Source organism: Rhinoraja longicauda, chromosome 9 (genome assembly GCF_053455715.1).
Source record: "Rhinoraja longicauda isolate Sanriku21f chromosome 9, sRhiLon1.1, whole genome shotgun sequence".
Classification (NCBI taxonomy): domain Eukaryota; kingdom Metazoa; phylum Chordata; class Chondrichthyes; order Rajiformes; family Arhynchobatidae; genus Rhinoraja; species Rhinoraja longicauda.
Genome location: NC_135961.1, coordinates 54,146,550 through 54,168,221, shown reverse-complemented (window position 1 = coordinate 54,168,221; position 21,672 = coordinate 54,146,550). Strand labels below are relative to the sequence as shown.

The window sequence follows — 21,672 nt, the reverse complement described above, 5'->3', positions numbered from 1 at the left end:
CCTTTTTACTAAAAGCGCAAGCAAGTTAATTAAATGGTCTTGGTCTGCCTTAACAAATTCATGCTGGCTTTTTCCAATCAATCGACCTTATCCAGAATTAAGTAACTCAATTCTCTTCCTAGTTATCGTTTGCAATTTTCTTCATTAAGAGGAACGTTACTGTGTTTTTCCAGACATTTTTGATCCTAGTTTGGACATTTTCCAGTCCTCAGGCACCACATCCAAGTCTGTAGATTACAACCAGGTCTTCTGTAATTTCTACTTTTCCTTCATACAGCAGGCTAGAATGCATCCCATCTGAACCTGTTGGGTTTATCCACATTAGGTACAAGCTATCTAGGGCCTCCTCTTTATTACTGGCCTAGCTTGACTGTGCTGACAAAGTTAACACACTGGGCTAATCCCGTTTGCCTGTATTTAACCCATATTCCTCTAAAGCCTTCAGATAACTGTCCAAATGTCATGTCATAATCGACTCTGGTTCCCTAGTCTCCCCCTCAAACGTGTTCCAGACAGGGACTAGCTTCTAGGTGAAAAAGTTGCCCCCTGGAATGAATTTAATTAAAAATATATTGACCTTCCTTTGATCACTGCAAGGAAGTATATTACAATCCACTGGAAATCTGATTACCCCCCCCCCCCCCGGCAGTATTGCACTGGTTAAATGAAATCTCTAGCTACATCCCATTAGATAAAATCTATTACGACATAAGATGTAAGAGTCAGGACCTTTTAAGAATATGGCAACCACATATACATTTTATGGCAAGAAGGGCAGCTTCAGGGACTATTTATTAGCTGATATGTTGCGTTACAATGTATTTCCTGTTCGAGGCCATATATGGCAATGTTTGGCATCCAATGTAATTGTAATGTGACATGGTACAACTTACCTACTGTCAATTAAACCATATAACTCTCAAAAATCCTTTTGTTTTTTTAGGTTGTTTTGTCTTTTTCTTGTTTTTCCCCTTATACTGTGCATAATTATAAAATTAATTATCATTTGTATTTTTGTGAAGCTCAATAAAATAATATTTTTTTAAAGTTGCCCCTGCTCTTATGCCCTCTAGTTTTAGAATCCTCTACCCTAGGAGGGGGTAAAAAAGGCTGTGGGCCTTCACTTTATCCCCTCAGAGCCTTGTACACCTCAGTAAGGTCACTACTTGGCCTCCTGCACTCCAAAAAAAGTCTGTTTATTGAACCTCTCCCTATAACTCAAACCCACATATCCAGGTAAGATCCTTGTGAATCTCTTCTGCACCCTTTCCAACATCTTCCTTTGCTAAGAATCTAGTAGTATCTTTGACATGACGATTTGATGCAAAATACTCTTGGTGTCCCACTCATGCCCTCTGTCTTCTTGAGTAGATTTCCTTTTCTGTCTCTAATCTTCTCTTAGAGCCCTCTTCCTGTTCGTGTGCGTATTTTTGGATTCCCTTTTATGTTTGCTGCCATCCTTCTTTCATGTTCTTTGTACGGTTTCCTTCCTTCCTCTCAAATCGTTCTGTTATCAGCTTCTCAAAACCTACATTTATCATTTTTGCATTTGCGGTGCATTTATCGGGTAATAAATTCAGAATCTCGAGCACATTAAGTCAGAGCAACACAGCATGGAAACGGCCTTTGGAGCACCTTACTTGTGCATTTTGTTTGTGTATTTATTTACTCTGAACTTCTTGCGACGGAGGAATTTCCTTGCACTTTGATCTGAATCATATGCTCTTTCTAAATATTTTTCTACTTTTTTGTCACCCAAGTTACATAAGTACAATCAAGCTTTTCATGTACCATGGGGAGTGCAAAAGAAAAATACCCGAGTGCAGCAGTAAATAGTGTACAGCATTCAGAGTGTCATGGAGAAAGTGCACATGTAAAAAGTACAAGGCCCACAATGAGGTAGGTTGGAAGAGCATGACTGTACTCGAGCTTATGGGTGGATTTCTCAGTTGTCTCGTAATAGCAGGGATGAAGCTGTTCCTGAATTTGGTGGCATATGCTTTCAAGAGAGGGGAGGAAAGTGGAATGACCAGGGTGAAATCAGTATTTGATTACGTTGGCTACATTGGCAAGGCAACATGAAGTATAGATGCAGTCGATGAAAAGGAGGATTGGGCTACCTCCACAACTCAATGCAATTTCTTGGACAGAACTACTGCCAAGCCAAGCTGTGACACATCCCGATACGATGCTTTCTACGGTGCATCTTAGTTTAGAGGTAGTTTAGTTTAGAGATACAGCATGGAAACAGGCTCTTCAGCCCAGTGTCCGCACCAACCCGCTCAATAGCGCTATCCTACACACTAGGGGAAATCTACAATTTTACCAAAGCCAATTAACCAACAAACCAGTATTTCTTTGTAATGTGGGAGGAAATCGGAGCTCCCGGAGTAAACCAACGTGGTCACAGGAAGAACTCCATACAGACAGCATCCGTAGTCAGGATTGAACCCGGGTCTCTGGCGCAGTAAGGCACATCTGTAGAAGTTGGTGCCATCAGTGACATCCTTTGTCTGCTGAGAAAGTAGAGGCATTGGTGTGCTTCCTTGGCTTCAGTTTTGAATGTGGCTGGTCTAGCACAAATTGTTGGTGATATTTATGCCTCGGAAGTGGAAGCTCTCGACCACTTTAGCACCATTGCTGCTAATTGGGCAGTGCCCAACAATCTCACTTTTTGAATGACTAGCTCCTTTACCTTGCTAACATTGAGGGAGAGCTCAATTACAGCTGTGTCTGGTGAGTTTTGATCCCAGGTTACCTTGGTCCAAACAACTCTCTACCCCTCCGTAATGGTGACAACAAGGCACTCATTTGGTTCACCTCATGAAAAGAGATATGCTGAGCGTACTTGGTCTGAGCTAATGGCAAGGCCAGGTCCAATGCTACACTTGAGTCTTAAATGCCAGAACTGTCAGTGATGGCCACATCCCAAAAACAAAGAGATAGCAGGAGACTGGACAATAATTAATGTTGTGCCATTATATTTTGTTTTAGTTTAGAGATACAGCGTGGAAACAGACTCTGCGGCTCACCGAGTCCACACTAACCAGCGATTCCCGTACATTAACAATATTCTACACAATGGACAATCTTTTACATTTATACCATGCCAATTAACCTACAAACCTGTACGTCTTTGGGGTGTGGGGGGAAACCAAAATCCTCAGATAAAACCCACGCAGGTCACGGGGAGAACGTGCAAAATTTTGTACAGACAAACACCCAGAGCCAGGATCGAAACCCAGTCTCATCTGTTATAGGCGCTATAATATAGCAATTATACCGCTGCACCACCGTGCCACCTTTTTAAAAACAATTGCAAGGACAAGCAGAGGGACAAAAGGCCAAAGGTCCTAACATGAGATGTAGAAAAATTACTGGAGGGAATTCTGACACGATCTACACCTTAAACGTATGCACTCTAGTTCTTGATTCCCCAACACTGCACATTCACCCTACCTATGCCCCTCATGATTTTATACACTTTTACATGGTCATCCCTGTCTCTCTCTGTAACTCATTCCCATGAGTCAAGACAACATCCTCGTCACTTTTTTTAATGAATTCTTCCCAGCTTAATGGCATCTTTTGTAATAGCTCGGCGAACAAAACTGAACACATTACTCCAAGCTTGGTCTTGATATGAAACACTTAATATTCTCCAAGCAATGTCTAAGGTTCTATTACTTTATTGAGCTCAGCTCTTTGATTTAGCTATAGACAATAGGTGCAGGAGGAGGCCATTCGGCCCTTCGAGCCAGCACCGCCATTCAATGTGATCATGGCTGATCATTCTCAATCAGTACCCCGTTCCTGCTTTCTCCCCATATCCTTGACTCCGCTATCCTTAAGAGGTCTATCTAGCTCTCTCTTGAATGCATTCAGAGAATTGGCCTCCACTGCCTTCTGAGGCAGAGAATTCCACAGATTCACAACTCTCCGACTGAAAAAGTTTTTCCTCATCTCAGTTCTAAATGGCCTACCCCTTATTCTTAAACTGTGGCCCCTTGTTCTGGACTCCCCCAACATTGGGAACACGTTTCCCGCCTCTAACGTGTCCAACCCCTTAAAAATCTTATACGTTTCGATAAGATCTCCTCTCATCCTTCTAAATGCCAGTGTATACAAGCCTAGTCGCTCCAGTCTTTCAACATATGATAGTCCCGCCATTCCGGGAATTAACCTAGTAAAGCTAAGCTGCACGCCCTCAATAGCAAGAATATCCTTCCTCAAATTTGGAGACCAAAACTGCACACAGTACTCCAGGTGCGGTCTCACTAGGGCCCTGTACAACTGCGGAAGGACCTCTTCGCTCCTATACTCAACTCCTCTTGTTATGAAGGCCAACATTCCATTGGCTTTCTTCACTGCCTGCTGTACCTGCATGCTTCCTTTCAGTGACTGATGCACTAGGACACCCAGATCTCGTTGTACGTCCTCTGTTCCTAACTTGACACCATTCAGATAATACTCTGCCTTCCTATTCTTACCACCTCACACTTATCCACATTAAACTGCATCTGCCATGCATCCGCCCACTCACACAACCTGTCCAAGACACCCTGCAACCTCATAGCATCTTCCTCACAGTTCACACTACCACCCAGCTTTGTATCATCTGCAAATTTGCTAATGGTACTTTTAATCCCTTCATCCAAGCCATTAATGTATATTGTAAATAGCTGCGGTCCCAACACCGAGCCTTGCGGTACCCCACTAGTTACTGCCTGCCATTCTGAAAGGGACCCATTTATCCCCACTCTTTACTTTCTGTCTGTCAACCAATTTTCTATCCATGTCAGTACCCTACCTCCAATACCATGTGCTCTAATTTTGCCCACTAATCTCCTATGTGGAATCTTGTCAAAGGCTTTCTGAAAGTCAAGGTACACCACATCCACCGGCTCTCCCCTGTCAATTTTCCTAGTTACATCCTCAAAGAATTCCAGAAGATTACTCAAGCATGATTTCCCCTTCGTAAATCTATGCTGACTCGGAACAATCCTGTTACTACTATCCAAATGCTCCGCAATTTTGTCTTTTATAATTGACTCCAGCATCTTCCCCACCACTGATGTCAAACTAACTGGTCTATAATTTCCTGTTTTCTCTCTCCCTCCTTTCTTAAAATGTGGGACATTAGCTACCCTTCAATCCACAGGAACTGATCCTGAATCTATAGAACATTGGAAAATGATCACCAATGCGTCCACAATTTCTAGCGCCACCTCCTTAAGTACTCTGGGATGCAAACCATCAGGCCCTGGGATTTATCAGCCTTCAGTCCCATCAGTCTACCCAACACCATTTCCTGCCTAATGTGGATTTCCTTCAGTTCCTCCGTCACCCTAGGATCTCTGGCCACTAGAACATCTGGGAGATTGCTTGTATCTTCCTTAGTGAAGACAGATCCAAAGTTCCGGTTCAACTTGTCTGCCATTTCCTTGTTCCCCATAATAAATTCCCCCGCTTCTGTCTTCAAGGGACCCAAATTTGCCTTGACTATTTTTTTCCTCTTTACATACATATCTCAGCAGCATAACCTTTCAACTGTCCTAGACCAGCTGCTCTCATGCAAAGGCACATATTGTTGATCTGGTGCATTTATCTCTAGAGAAGTATTGCGTGCAGTGATTACCAGAGTGCTGTGTGATGCATAAAGCTGAAGCTCATGGATTGCTGCATCTATTTGGTTCAATAGCCATCTTTAAACAGCAACTATTTAAAGTTGAGGAATACTTGATGTGTTTGAGTCTGTAGAAAGTATACTATGAAGTTTAAAGGCAAGGGTAGCTGTGGAGAAATGCAAAGTGGTCTGGCATATACAATTTGTCTTTCTCTACTTTTCATTTGCTTTGTAAGATTTTAAGAAGCCTACATACAATTACTGCTCAATTTGACAGGGTTTATAACACAGCTGAGTTATGATGGATCATTACCTCTTAGATGCAAGAATTTCAAGCAACTTAAACCCCCCTCCCCCTACAATCCCCAGAAAAAAAGCAATGGTTAAAAAGTGAGCCTGAATCAAAGTATAGCAAAACTAATTTTCCACTTCAGCCTGAAAATGTTCTCCTTTAAACAAACTGTTGGAAAATCTCAGCCAATTGTCCTGGGTTTCTATCGGTGGCGGCAATACAGAAACTGCAACTTGAAAGCCCTGCCTCAAAACCACACAATACAGATGAATTGAGACTCGGCTATTCAAAATAAGCATAACGCAAGCAGAATGTAGAAAGTAGAACAAAAAAACAAGGTCAGATGCATACTTGGTATTGGAAAAAAAGTTCTCGCACGCGGCATCATCTGCAGTATGAATGTCTCATATTGAAACCAAAGACAAGAGCTTCTTTGGTGAAAAGAATGCATGCAATGAGAGAAAACAAATTCAACTTTATTACAAAAAAAAAGTCTCTTTGCAAGCAGTTACACTATTATGCATGGTGCAACCTCATTCAGTAATTCATCCATTTCACAAATTAAGGTGTACTTACCCTCATAATTAACCCCAACAGGCGGTCAACAAGGCTGGGCCCAAAGGCTTCCAACAAAACGCAAGATAGTGGCAGCAATAGGTCTCAGGTCAGGACCCCTACCTGCATGTCTAACCAAATAGAAGTCAAACAAATCCTGCTGGAAACTTACAAGTCTGAAGTGCTGCACTTGACTGCTTCCATGGGCCCCAATCTTCATGCCAATGCATTGATTGATCATTGGCCAAAGCAACATTGCTTCAAGGTCTGAAACAGTTTCATGCCCTGAAACTGTCAGGCACGGGAGGGGAAGATCAATCGTGCCCTCAGTATTCTTAGAAAAATGTTAAATAACTTGGGGGTGGGGGAGGGAGGGGGGAAGGGGACAACGAATAAAGAGTGTAACAGTTCCCAAAAGGATCTTCAGAAGGAAGCCTTTGAAAGTAGTGCTAAGGTGTCACTTTACTGATCCATCCCAACCCAACTCTGTTTAATACCTCAATAGCCTCTGGAACTTGCACAAGTCCAATATCCAGAAGGTAACCCTGCCAGTTCAAAGATAGACAAAAAAAGCTATCTTTTTTTGCAGTAACTCAGCGGGTCAGGCAGCATCGCTGAAGAAAAGGAACAGAAGTCTGAAGAATGGTCTTGACCCGAAACCGCACCTTTTCCTTTTCTCCAAAAATGCTGCCTGACCCTCTGAGTTACCCCAGCTTTTTGTGTCAATCTTCAGTTTAAACCACCACCTGAAGTTCCTTTCTACACCATTCAATTCAAAGAAAGTTCCAAGCCAACCCCTTGAAAGAAACAGCAGTCCAGCTATTCCAGAGCTGCTGGTAGTTAGATAGGTTCCGAACCCAAGCAGTAGCATTGCCAAGGTCAACCAACATCTGAATTCCCTCGCAAACGCTGTTTACAAGCTGGACATGACCAATTTCCCATGCACTTGACAGCGGGCAACTGTGTAACCCTGAAGAAATTAGCTCGGGTACATATAAAATAAACAATATATTTTCCTTCTTGAACGATGTACTCAGAGGCAATCCCCTGCCCTCCCCCCTCCCCCATGGTAATTACTGGCTGCCTCCATGGAACTCAAGCTCCTGTGAAGCAGGGTTGGAATTTACGTGAAGATAATTAGCTATATTTAAGCTGTCAGCATGTTCTTTTTTCACACTTCCACTACGCCTTCAATTCGGTATGGTGCATAGCAGTCGGCAGTGAAATCCACTCGTTTAGATTAGGAAGATGATGTGATCGGTCACCATGATCTGGTTGTCTTCCTGCATCTTGTCGAGAGCAGTCTGTACTTCCTCCTCAGTGAATGGAACCTTATTTTCTTTATTGATTGAAGCCATCAGAGTTTGCATTCCAAGGGACTGAGCATGTGCAGCCTTGAAAGCATCTAAGAGGGCAGCTTTGAATGCTTTAAACCTGTGCCAGGATTAAACAGGATTAGAACCACAAAACAGAGCCGACAGCCACAGGAATGTGCCCCAAGTTCAATCGGAAAGGAATTTAGCACCAGCTACAACAAATTGCAAGGGACACAGGACCGTGGTGCAACAAAATGTCTGACCACTACATAATTTTCCTGCCCAGCCAGTCTTCAACCGAGAATCAAGTTTTGTTCAGAGATATAGCACAGAAACAGGCCCTTTGGCCCACCGTGTCCATGCCGACCAGCTATCTCTGCACACTTGCACTGTCCTACACATACTAGGGTTAATTTTTAGTTATACTAAGCCAATTAACCTACAAACCTATACGTCTTTGGCGTGTGGAGGAAATCAGAGATCCCGGAGAAAACCCACACTGGTCACTGGGAGAACATAAAAACTCCATACAGGCAAGCACCCATAGTCAGGATAGAATTCGGGTCTCTGGTGCTGAAAGGCAGAAACTCTACCGCTGTGCCACCGTGCAACAAGTTGACTTCCAGCAAGGCTGCTGTGCTCATGTTACATGTGTTGCTGTCTGACTGAGGGAAATTAGATCAGATTGTTTTACCAACTGGGTAGACATATTGACTTTCTGCATGCAAACTAAAGTACCAGGGCTACTTCTGCATGAGGCTCTAATTCTGCATCTAAATATGTTGTTTCCAACACACTGCATGATGGACTGGCAGCAAGAGTTTGGACTTACTTCAAAATTCCTTTATTAAGAAAATTTGGAAACATTAAAAAAGATATATAAAGCTAGCGATCACTTCCAATTTGCAATCTATTTAGTTATCAAGTTGTATTCTTCTCCGACTAATCATATCATATCATATCATATATATACAGCCGGAAACAGGCCTTTTCGGCCCTCCAAGTCCGTGCCGCCCAGCGATCTCCGTACATTAACACTATCCTACACCCACTAGGGACAATTTTTACATTTACCCAGCCAATTAACCTACATACCTGTACGTCTTTGGAGTGTGGGAGGAAACCGAAGATCTCGGAGAAAACCCACGCAGGTCACGGGGAGAACGTACAAACTCCTTACAGTGCAGCACCCGTAGTCAGGATCGAACCTGAGTCTCCGGCGCTGCATTCGCTGTAAAGCAGCAACTCTACCGCTGCGCTACCGTGCCGCCCTATTTCCAAATGCAGCAACTGATTTAATTGGATACCGTAGCTCCTCATAATCCATTAAATACAATGTTACCCATTACACCAGGGCCCAGCCTCTAAACCCAGCAAACCACTTCTACATATTACAACATTTATAATAGAAGTTATTTTCCTTGATCAGAAGTTAAATCTCAGATAACCTCAGCAGTGGCAGCCCAAGGCTATTTGGAAGGAAATAGCTATTTAGAAACATAGAAAAATAAGTGCAGGGCCCTTCGAGCCAGCACTGCCATTCAATATGTTCATAGCTGATCTAAATCTAACTCTCTTGAAAACATCCAGTGAATTGGCCTCTACTGCCTTCTGTGGCAGAGAATTCCACAGATTCACAACTCTCTGGGTGCCATTTTTTTCCCTCGTCTCAGTCCGAAATGACCTACCCCTTATTCTTAAACTGTGAAACCCTGGTTTTAAACTCCAATTTCAATAATGGTGCAATTTTAAATAGACATAATGATAGCATAAAACAGCACTGACATGTTTACCGAGTTAAATCAAAGATGATAAAAATATCTTGAAGTATCTCAATTGAACACATGGCTTCAGGCTACTGCTCTTAATTGATCTAACTGTATCAAAGAACTGGTATCACATTTTGTGATACCTTCGAGTTGTACCAGCATCTGCAGTTATTTCCCTACACAAACTGGTATGACTTGTGTACAATTTGCTTGTGAATAAACCAAACCCAATGAATCATCTTCATTCCCCCAAATCTGCGAAGGTTCAAAAAGGCGGCCCACGTCATTTTTCGTGATATAAGAAAATCAGACCTAAAACTAAACATCCTCTGTGTTTAGCATGAAACTAGAAGCACATATTTTGAATTCAAGGGTGGCATCAAGACACTGACATACTGACCTTTCTTCACTCAACACAGACTTGGCAGTTCCATCACCACCGGTGTCCATGTGCTCTCCAGCTTCTGGCGTCTTTGGAGTGCGTGGCTGGACTGAGGAAAATCAGATCAGATTGTTTTACCAACTGGGTCATACACATTGACTTTCTGCTTGCAAACCAAAATACCAGGACACAATACAGAACCAATTTTTTGGTGCAACTGGTAGAAGCTTCAAATCAAGCTGCTTCCTTAGCGGACTTGGAAATGATTTATTGACCATCCAGAAAATTACAAGGAACTATAGGCAGCCTAGTTTCAAATTCCACATGAAATTCAAAAACCTGGACCCAAAATGCTAACGATTGCTTTTTCCACAGAGGCTGCCTGAGCATTTGTTTCCAGCTTTTTTGGATTTTTAAATTTTTAAACCAAGTTGGAGTCAGAACGAGAGACACTGTTAAAGACTAAATTACTTATTCTGGCACAGGTTGCAGCCTACATGGAATAGCCAAGAAAGCCCACCGATGCCTCTACTTCCTCAGAAGGCCAAAGACATTTGGCATGTCTCCAATGACTCTCACCATATCTACTCTATCATGCAAACTAGCCTCCCCCCATTGACTTTATCTAAACTTTACCCTGTCTTGGGAAAGAAGCCAACATACTCAAGGTCACTCACACCCCTTCATTCTCTCTTCTCCCTTCTCCCTTCTCCTCTCACCTAACGGGCAGAAGATACAAAAGCTTGAAAGCACGTAAAAACACGATTCAAAAACAGCTTTTTCCCCTGATTGATAACAGTCAGTCAGTCTTAGGTACTAACAATGATTTTCCAAACTTCCAAATGCCTCATTGTAGCCCTTGCACTTCTTTTTAACTGCACTTACTCTGTAGTGTAAACTATATTCTGTAGACAGACAAAATGCTGGAGTAACTCAGCTGGACGGCGGCATCTCTGGAGAGTAGAAATGGCTGGCGTTTCGGGTCGAGAACCTTTTTCAGACCAGGCGCGTCTTGACCCGAAACGGTAAATGCTGATACTCTAGCATTTTGTGTATTTTTTATTTAAGCCAGCTCTGCAGTTCCTTCCTCTCCACACACTATACTCTGTACTGTTGTTTATTTTCTTCTTTTGCACTACCTGTTATACTTCTGTATGGTATTATTTACCTGTGTAGCACAGAATACGAAGACTTTCACTGTATCTTGGTAAACATGACAATAATCTGTAGGATGCTAGAGAAGAAATTGTAGGAGTCCTGGCCGAGATACATAAAACATAGTTAGACTTGGGTGAGATGTCGAAAACTGGAGGGTGACTAATGGAGGATGCCTCTATTTACGTAGGGCTGCAAGGAAAAACCAGTAAACCCAACATGAGTGGTAGGAAAGTTCCTGGAGAGGATTCTGAGTAATCAGGTATACAAGCATTTGGATCGGCAAGGGTTGATTAAGGATTGTCAGCATAGTTTTGTACATGGGAGTTTGCGTCTCATGAATTTAATTTGAGTTTTTTAAAAGTAAGAAGGTTGGCAAAACAAGGCCGTAGATTATAGTTTATGTTGACTATAATAAGGCCCTGATAAGGTTCCGTATTGTCGGGTGCACTGGAAGGTTAGATTGTGCGGGATCAAGGGACAGCTAGCAAACTAGATACAGAACTGGCTTCATGGTAGGAACCAGAGGGTGGTGGGAGGTTTTTTTTGGACTTGAGGCCTTTGACTAGGGGTGTGCCTCAGGGATCAGTGCTGGGCCCCATAGCGGTTTCTCATCTAAATTGTTGATAAAGATGACAATATATAAGGCATGATTTGTAAGTTGGCAGGTAACACTAAAATAGGTGGTAACAGATCATGAAGATGGATATCAAAAATGAGGAATGGCAAATTGAGTTCAATTCAGATATGTGTGTGAGGTGTTGTATTTTGGGAAGTCAACCAAAGGGCAGGATCTTCAGTGAATGGTGGGGCCACTTGAAGAGTTGTGGAGCAGAGGGATCTAGTGGTGCAAGTACATCGTCCCTTGAAAGTGGTGCTATAGGTAGATAGAGTAGTGAAAGTGGTTTAATCAGTCAGGAAATTGAGTATAGAAAGAAGTTGGTACGTTATGTTACAGTCGTACAAGACATTGGCGAGATCGCATTGGGAGTATTGTGTTCACTTTTGGAGATGTACATATTATAACCAGAAAAGCACCCAATATAATATGGGGAGCGTTGGCCAATTCAGAGGTGTAAAGCACAGAAACAGGCCCCACAGCCCAACTCATCCATGCCAACCAAGATGTCACATCTAAGCTGGTCCTATTTATCCTTTTTGGCTCACATCACTAAACCTTTCCTATCCATGTACCTGTCAAAATGTCTTTTGAATGTTATGCACCCACCTCAACTACTTTTTCTAACAGTTCAATACACATGCCACCATCCTTTGTGTGAAAGAGTCATCCCTCAGGTTCCTATTAAATCTTACCCCTCTCACATACCTTTGCGTTCTAGTTGGTTCCCTTAACCTGGGGGGAAAAAAACACGGTATATTTACCTAATCTATTCCCCTCATGCATCTCCAGGGGGTTGTAAAGTAATGCCAAATAAATACATTTGTCTTCATTTCTGAGATGCACCACGCTGCCCTGCCTTGGTGGAGCTACACGAGGCAACAGGATGTCCTAATTCAATGCATCGGCTAACTAAACTCAAACAAACGCCCAGCTCAAGAGTCTGCAGCAACACAATAACAACCCACTCACTGTCTGGAGTCAGTCTCTCAGACATTTCTCCTATGCAGCCTTGAGGCACAGCAGTCATTGACAATAAGAACAAGAACTTACTGTCTGGTGTCTCTTCCTCAGCATCGCTGAAGTCATAGGGGTCATATTGTTCACCCTCCCCCTGGTCCTGTCTCCGCTTCTTGCGTTCACCACCTTTAGCATGAGGTTTCCTCCTGAGGATGCAAAGAAAAATAAATAAGAGATTCGCCTTTTTCCTGTCCCACCAGCAGGGGCGATCATATTGAAGTTTGAGTTGGGTGGGGGCGAGAGGAGGGGGAAGAAAGTCCAGTTTAGTTTAGAGATACAGCGCAGGAACAGGCCCTTCAACCCACTGAATCGGGATCGAAGTCGGGATTCTTATTAGCCAGGATCGAACCCGGGTCTCCCACGCGGAGGGGCTGTAAGGCAGCAGCTCTACCGCTGTGTCACCACGCTGTCCTATCATGTTTTGAACAGCAAAGGTCACAATGATCCTCAAAAGCTGACAGTCAAATCATCAATATGATCATGATTTTATTTTTCACTGTTAAAACATCCAGGGATGGATATCTCTGTCTTGATTGATTAAAGAATGAATAACATCTCAACCAGAGTCACAACAAGTAAATGCACAATGCAGAAAACTAGGCATTTCCACACCATTGGATCCTTTACCTCTTCTTGGCGTCACCATCTTCTTGGCTAATGTCTTCGTCCTCAGTCTCCACCTCACTGTCATCTTTGCGTGGTTTCTTCCGTTTCTCCAAAACCTAAACAAAATACACCCACATTAGGTTTACTGGGGATGGAACTTCTTTTGTAACTTTGTGCTGGCTACATTTGGAGTAGTGTGTGCAGTTCTGGTCACCCCATTACAGGAAGGATGTGGAGGCTTTGGAGAGGGTGCAGAAGAGATCCATCAGAATGCTGCCTGGATCAGAAGGCATTAGGTACAAACTTGGATTGGTTTCTCTGGAGTGGAGGCCGAGGGGAAACCCGATTTAAGTATATAAAAAGTATAAGATAATAACTGCAGATGCTGATACAAATCGAAGGTATTTATTCACAAAATGCAGGAGTAACTCCTGAGATGCTGCCTGACCTGCTGAGTTACTCCAGCATTTTGTAAGTATATAAAAATATCAGAGGTATAGATAGGATAGACAGAACGTTTCTTCCCCAGGGTGGACTTGTCAAGGCTAAAGAGAAAAGGTTTAAGGCCAGAGGGGGAAAGTTTAAAGGGGTTGTGTGGGGCAAGTTTATGCTGAGAGTATTGAGTTCAGGAATGCACTGCCACAGACAGTGGTGGAAGTAGATATGATTGCGCGTTGATATTCACATGAATATGCAGGAAATTGAGGGGTATGGATTACAAGCAGGAAGAGATTAGTTTAACTTGGCATCGTGGTCAGCACAGATATAGTGGGCCAAAGCTGTACTGTTCGATGTATTTGAATTTTAGAAGAAAATTGAAAGAGAATATCTTAAGGGGCGGGGAATGAGAAGGTAGATGTTGAGATGATTCTCCTGGAGGAAGAGTCCTAATCCAGGGAATGTAGATAAGGGGGTAGAAAATCCAAACTGTGGTGTGTCGTAATTTCTTCTCGCAGTTTGGAATTTAGTTGCGAGTCTTCTGGAGTTTTCTACCCTAGAGGGCCATGGGCACTGGTTCACTGGAGATGTTTAAAGAGAAGGCAGATAACTTTTGCAAATATCAAGGAATTGAAGGCTAGATGGAACTGGCACAGGCAGTGCAGTGAGTTGCGGCCTACCTGAAGTTGGCTCCTGCACTTTAAAAACAAATCTGCACTTCCTGGGTAGCTGTAACATTAACTGTTTATTTTCTCTTTTGCAGCACTGTTTGTCTGATGTACTCATGGCATGACTGATCCAGAGTACATGCAAAACAAAGAGTCTGACAGCTTTGATAACAGGGGGAAGCTGTTCCTGAATCTAGTGTGGCAAGCTTTTAAGCTTTTGTGTCTCTGCCCGACAGGAAAGGGAAAAGAGAGAATGACAAGTGTGTAAATAGTCAGTGGTTCTTTATTGTCACATATGAAATTTCACACTGAAATTCTTGTACCCATCGCCATATTTTGGCACCATTTACGAGGAAAAAGTCCAAAGTCCAGTCCACATGCTGGATGTACTGGAGTGCCCCCTGGATGATTTTGATTGTTTTAAGGTGAGGGGAGGAAAGTTTTTTAAAGATTTTTGTAAAATACAAAAGAGAAGTATGTGCTTGGAAAAAATCTACGAGGGGAAGTGGTGGAAGCAAATATGAAAGTAACATTTAAGAAGCATTTAGACAGATACTTGAACAGCCAGGGAATCAAGGAATATAGATCACGTGCAGGCAGATGGGCAGCTTACATTAGTATCATGGTCAGCACAGACATTGTGGATCGAATGACCTGTTCTGTTCTATCTAAGTTTGGAATACCATAGGAGTATGTAGATCTCTACCAAGAATTAAACTAGTTATAAACTATCAACAGGGCTCAATCATGAGAAGAGATTTTCTACACTGGAATTTTTGTCAATAGCAACATCAGTCAATAGTCAATAGTCGTTTATTTGTCACATACACATAAATGTGTAGTGAAATGAAACATTACCCGCAGTTGAACAATAAGACCAATAAGATTAATCAATAAAAATGCAATAACACATACAATCACAACTAACACCAAACAAAAAGAAACATCCATCACAGTGACTCTCCTCCAGTCCCTCCTCACTGTGATGGAAGGCTAAAATGTCTTTTTCTCTTCCCTGCCGTCTTGTCCCGCGGCCAGGCTGTTGGAGTTGCCACGTCGGGGCGGTCGGGGCTCCCGATATTGAAGCCCCCGCTGGGCGGTGAAAAATCCCGCGGCCTATTTCAGGCCGCGCCGGAGGGTGAAAGGTCCGCGGCGGGCCGACCCAAGCCCCGCGATTCGGGGCGGGCGAACACGCTGCCTCTGCCGCTGCCGGAGCTCCCGATGTCGGCCCCCATCCAGGGGCCTGCGGGCTTCCGACGTCCACGCGGCCCGCGCCGGAGCCTCCGGAGACGAGTCGCAGCCGCTCCCGCAGCATCCGCAGGCAGCCAGCGCCGCAGGTGGTGAGTCCGGGCCATGGGCTCTGCGAACCAGAGCCCCAGGTGGTCCCAGTTGCATGGCCGGTGGTAGGCCGCAGCGGGAACGGAGACACGACACAGAAACAAAGGTCGCGTCTCCGTTCGGGAGAGAGAATGTTACAGTTCCCGTTCCCTCCCCCCCCCCCCCCCCCCCCCAACATAACATACAAACACTACACCATATTAAAACGACAATTCATTCAAAAACAACAAAAAACACAAAAGACAGACGGACTGCAGGCAAGCCGCAGCTGCGACGGCAGCGCTGGCTCCTCCTTACTGCCCACACTGCACAGTACATGTTAATTTAAGCACAGTAGAAAGCACTTGCATTGTTACGGTTGGAGGGAGGCAGGGAGTCCTTGACAACATTCTGAAGAGATACCTTTGGCTTTGTTTTTTTTAATATATCAGGGAGTTTATGATATTGAAAGCTTAAATTCTGCTTGTCAGAGACTGCAAGCCTCCAGCCAACCACAACGCAGCTAATCTCAGAAGCATTGTTGTCTGTTACAATGGTAAATAGACCATATAACAGTACAGCATAAGAGCAGGCCCTTCGGCCCACAATATTTCTGAACATGATGCCAAGACCATCTCTTATCTGCCCGCACATAGTCCATATCCCTCCGTACCCAGATGCCTATCCAAAAGTCTCTTAAATGCCACTATCTTATCTGCCTCAAATACCCCCCCCCCTGGAAGTGTGTTCTGGGCACTCACCACCCTCTGTGTCTTGGGGGGAAAAAAAGGTTCTGACTGTCTACCCTATCTATAGGTCTCATAATTTTAATATTCTTCTGTCAGATCTCTCCACAACCTCTGGCGGCCCAGAAAAAACAATCCAAGTCTGTCCAACTTCTCCCTGTAGCTAATAACCACTAATCCATGCATCAATTTGGTAAATGCGACATTTCAATTATTATCATGTTGGTGTATAAACCCTCATGAGCTATTTCAACTGATTGTAGCCACATGCCCGTTTGAGAATTGGGATTCACTCCTGACTAATAAAAAACACAGACCACATTCACGCAACAACAATAAAATGTTAATCTTATCGGCAGTCTTTGCGGCAGAGGTTTGTTCCCCTGGTGAGCACCATCAGTTGTTTAGTTTTGTTTAGAGATAGAAGTGCTGAACTAGGCCCTTCAGCCCACCGAGTTGGCACTGACCAGTGATCCCCGCACACTTACACTATCCCACATACACTAGGAATAATGTTACAATTATACCAAGCCAATTAACCTGCAAACCTCAGTCTTAGGAGACCTTTGGCAATCATCCACAAGAGCGTGGGAAGGTGTGTGCAGCAACATCTTTTCTACCAACATGAGTGGATGGCCGTAACACCAGATGAGATGACGTTAAGCCCAGAGAACACCAGATGAGATGACGTTAAGCCCAGAGAACACTTGGGGAAAGAGGTAGATGCTCACAAGCACTTACCTTCTTAAAGTAAGCAAACTGAACCAGTTCGACTGCCGCCTCGGAATCTTGTAGGTCAATGGTCTTGCTCATGCGGGCTTTTGCGTGAGCAGTTGACAGCCTGATCAAAGTCTCCAGAGTTCGTGCAGTGACAGGTGAAGTCTAAGTGGAAGGCGGTGGGAAAGGGAAGAGATGGTTAGTAACAAAACCCGCAGGGTCCATGAGAAATCCCCACCAAGTCAACATCAGCACAACGACTTTGACCAAGACAACAAGCGCAAAATGAGCCGATTCTCTATCGGTAGTAAAGGGCACTCACAGCAGGAGGGAACTAAACTATAGTTAGCTTTCCTCTCACAAGTGTATCAGAGGTTATGAGGAGAAGGCAGGAGAATGGGACCAAGAGGGAAAGATAGATCAGCCTTGATTGAATGGCGGTAACTTGAGGGGCCGAATGGCCTAATTCTGCTCCCAGAACTTGTGAACATTCCGGTGGGACCATTTCATCTCCATTTACAGAGGAGGTTAAGGCTGAAAATCAGACTGCTGTCGTCCATCTGTTACTGACAACAGAAGGAGCACAAACAGAAAATACTGGAAAGTTACACCTCCATGAAAAACCAGTTTCTTAGGGAGTAATCTTAAACCTTTTTCTTTGAGGAAGTGACTCATTAACACGTCGTAAATAGTCTTCAATAAACTGAAGTATAATATGTATCCAATTCAACCAATGACCCTCCTTCCAGCTTGACCACCATCGGAAGTCACTCCATAACATTGTAGCTCCTCGTAATACAAGCAATGGTATAAAATCACATGCATAAAATCAGTCAATAACAATGAAAGATATTGGACTTGCAGAGAACTTTGCCTGCGCTTGAAGATCATTTAATCTAAGTCTACTCAATTAGATTACCTATTTATTCCCTGTAATCTTACGACCATTTTATTGATTTGGTTTAGCATCCAAGCAATGGAAAATTTAAAACATTACCCTCTTCATAAAAAAAAAGGTGCAAGGATAAACCCTACAACTACAAAGAAGCAGTTAGGGCTTCCACCACAGCTTCTTGGACCACGGTTTAATTCTAACCTTGGGTGCAGTCTGTGTGGGATTGTTTATTCTCCCTGTAACCACATGGGCTTCTTCTGTGTACCCAAGTTTCCTCCCACATCCAAAAGACATGGTGGTAAGTTATTGGACCACCATAAATTACCTCTGATGCAAAAAGAATCAAAGGAATGGTGATGGGGACGTACGGACAGGAGCAACACTGATGGGGTTTCTTTTCTGAGAAACAGCATGGACTGAACAGTGACCTCCTGTCTGATGAAGGGATCGATTCACCCACCATTCCGAGTCCCAACGGACACGTGGAGTTAAGATGGTGAATTTTCAGGAGGTGCACAAGGCAAATGCTGAAGAGACACTTCCTTCCTTGGGACCATTCCAGAATAAAGGGTTAATTCTCTGAAGACTGAGATGAAGAAAATAAATTCTCCATGAGGGGCATGAGTCTTTCATACACCTGGCAACACAGAGAGCTAGGAGGAAGAGTCCCACGTACAAGACTGTGATATAACTAGAATAGGGAAAGGATGGAAAGCAGTTTAAAAACCCCCCCCCCACTGGATCAGCGATGATTCTACTGAATACCAGATCCATGCTGAGGGACTTAGTGGTCTCTTCCTGTTCCTCTTATTTATGATATTAACATAAGACAGCTCAATCTCCCGGAGAAAACAAACAAGCTGCATAGTGACCAGCAACTACACAGAATGGAAAGGAGAAATCCTGGTGATAAACACATTTCTACAAAGGCCACACACCCGAGCAACATCGGAACTCATCTGGTCCTGACTGCGTAGACTGGAGTACTCCTCTGCAATGTAGTTCGCGACCTCGGACGTGAGCACGGGTTTGACGATCTTGGCAACGTGGATGTACTTGCGCATAAATTCCATACTGACGATCTTCTCTCTGAAACACACGATGAGCAGATGGCCATTTTAACAATCACCAGCTCGTAGCCTTTATTTTGTTCTTGGATTGAACCATGCTGGCAAAGCAACGTTTATATCCAAATATAGCGGAGTGAGGGGGTATGGGGAGAAGGCAGGAACGGGGTACTGATTGAGAGTGATCAGCCATGATCGCATTGAATGGCGGTGCTGGCTCGAAGGGCTGAATGGCCTACTCCTGCACCTATTGTCTATTGTTTATGAATACTTTTCTTTTCACTGTTTTGCATGCCTTTTGGCTTTGCGTGTTATCTATGTGCCCGAGATGTTCCTGCAAGATTTTCATTGCACCTGTACGTCACTATACTTGCACATATGATAATAAATGTGACTCGACCCGAGTAAATGACAGCAATGATAGAGGGAAAACAGAACAAAACTGTATCACCGAGGGTTATGTCAACCACAAACATCAGCATTGATCAGTTGGGTCAGTGAAGAAACATGTTGGGTCTTGTCAGCACACTTGAAAAGGACAGTAAATATTCTGGACTGAGCTTCTCTCCGAACTTGGAGGATAGAGAACACCGAACACAGTGCAACACAGGAACGGGCCCTTCGCCCCATGACTTTGTGCTGAACATGAAGCCAAATTAAACTAAGCCCTTCTGCCTGTGACCAATACTCAGAATACACAAAAAGCTAGTCACTCAGCAGGTCAGAGAGGAATCCCAGAGAAAAATAGGTTACGTTTTGGGTCTCTTCGTTCTTCTTCCTTTATATTCATTTAACTATCTAAAAGCCCCGCAAACACCACTATCAGATCAACTACCTATAGCAGCACACTCCAGTCCTAGCATTTTTCTATGCAAGAAACTGACCCTTTAGGCATCCTTTAAACTTTCCTCCTCTTACCTTAATCATGCCCTATAGAGATTTGGCAATTCCACCCTCAGAAAAAGGTTCTGACTGTCTACCCTTTTGTTCAGGCATGTGAGCGAGGTAAAAAAGAGGAAAAGAGCTGAGCGTTTGCGCGAGGCGTACAGCGGGGGTAAAAAAATTGGGAAATTTACATACAAAATTACCAGTTTCAAGCCTCTTTTCAAAATAAAAACAGTCATTACAAAATAAAGTGAATATGTCGCTGTTTACCTAATAACATTTAAGTAAATTCGCACATTAATCGATAATCAGCCCAAAAAGGGAGTAATTGGATTTTCTGCTCTGTTTTATATTTTCTGCCTGTCTTAATTAATTTGGTTATATAATCTTGCACTTAAATTTAATATTTACTCATTACAGTTCCACCACTGATTTTCCGGCACTCTTGGTTCCAGAGCTTTGCTGGTTTATCCAGCCGGCCAAGGAAGTCGGCTATGGGGATAGATGTGCTGGCCCATCTGGGCTGGAGTTCCAGAGCCCCGGCCGCAGGTTGCGAATCCAACCCACCAATCAGCCGTGGAAGTCTCGATGAGGTTGAGATTGGCTGCCTTGCCCAGCCTAGGTGCCACATTTTCGGGGAGACTTCCAGGGCGCGGGGGATTCTCGCAGGTCTCTAGCAGCCTCTAGCAGAACCCTAGTGTTCATTACAAGTCTATACATTGCTTATTTTCTTTTTTTCCCTTTCTTTTTTTCGATCCGATTTCTCCGTTGGTAAACGATTAAAAACGCGGAAATCATGCAAAAAGCGTGGAAAATGGATTTTAAAAATGCGCGGAAATACAGAAAATTCACATGCCTGTTTTGTTACTTCTCAGAATGTTTATAAACTTCTCTTAGCCTCCAGAGAAGACAACCAAAGTTTGCCCAACCTCTTCTTGTAGCTAAAATGCCCTTTAATCCATGCAGCATCCTGATAAACCTTTTCTGGACCCGCTTTAAACACTCCATGTCCTTCCTGAAGTGGGACAACCAAATGCGTTAGGCTTCTGTTGGGAAAGAGTACTTATAACATAACGCATTCTAACCAAAGTTTTCAAAAGCTGCAACATAAGATTGTTAAATTGGGTCGTTCCTTCTATTGTTAAGCTAAATCTTATGTTATAATTACTCTTTCCCAACAGAAACCTAATGCTGTTGACCTACCTCTCTACTCAGGACCAGATCCAGAAATACTCTTTTTATCATTGAACAAAAAACTCTGCTCAAGAAAACTGCCCGATACTCATTGAAAAACCATTTGCCCCATACACCATCATTATCCCACTCTATTTTAGGATTGAAGCTTCCCATCTGAAATCTCTCTAACATCCACCATCTCAAACTTCTTGGGTGATCTGACAAAAACCCAACATTGAGTCATAGACAATAGACAATAGAAAATAGGTGCAGGAGAAGGCCACTCGGCCCCTCAAGCCAGCACCGCCATTCAATGTGATCATGGCAGATCATGTTCCCTCTTTTGTTCCAGAGTTCTAACGGATCACCTTTGACTCTTCTGCATCCTCTCACTCTAGCCCTGCCAGTCTCTTTAAACAATAC

The 21,672-nt window shown here is 43.4% G+C and overlaps 1 protein-coding gene across 1 annotated transcript in view; it reads right to left on the bottom strand.

Moving 5' to 3' along the window:
- Positions 1 to 6,382: 6,382 nt before the first annotated feature.
- mcm3 (minichromosome maintenance complex component 3) overlaps positions 6,383 to 21,672 on the bottom strand; it is a 57,248-nt gene continuing 41,958 nt past the window's right edge. Inside the window, exons 12-17 of the mRNA XM_078405916.1 lie at positions 19,060 to 19,210; positions 17,251 to 17,391; positions 13,362 to 13,456; positions 12,768 to 12,880; positions 9,959 to 10,049; positions 6,383 to 7,907 (exon numbers count right to left, since the gene is read on the bottom strand). Coding sequence (XP_078262042.1) covers positions 7,709 to 7,907; positions 9,959 to 10,049; positions 12,768 to 12,880; positions 13,362 to 13,456; positions 17,251 to 17,391; positions 19,060 to 19,210 — 790 coding nt within the window. The 3' untranslated portion in view covers positions 6,383 to 7,708. The remainder of the gene's footprint in view (positions 7,908 to 9,958; positions 10,050 to 12,767; positions 12,881 to 13,361; positions 13,457 to 17,250; positions 17,392 to 19,059; positions 19,211 to 21,672) is intronic.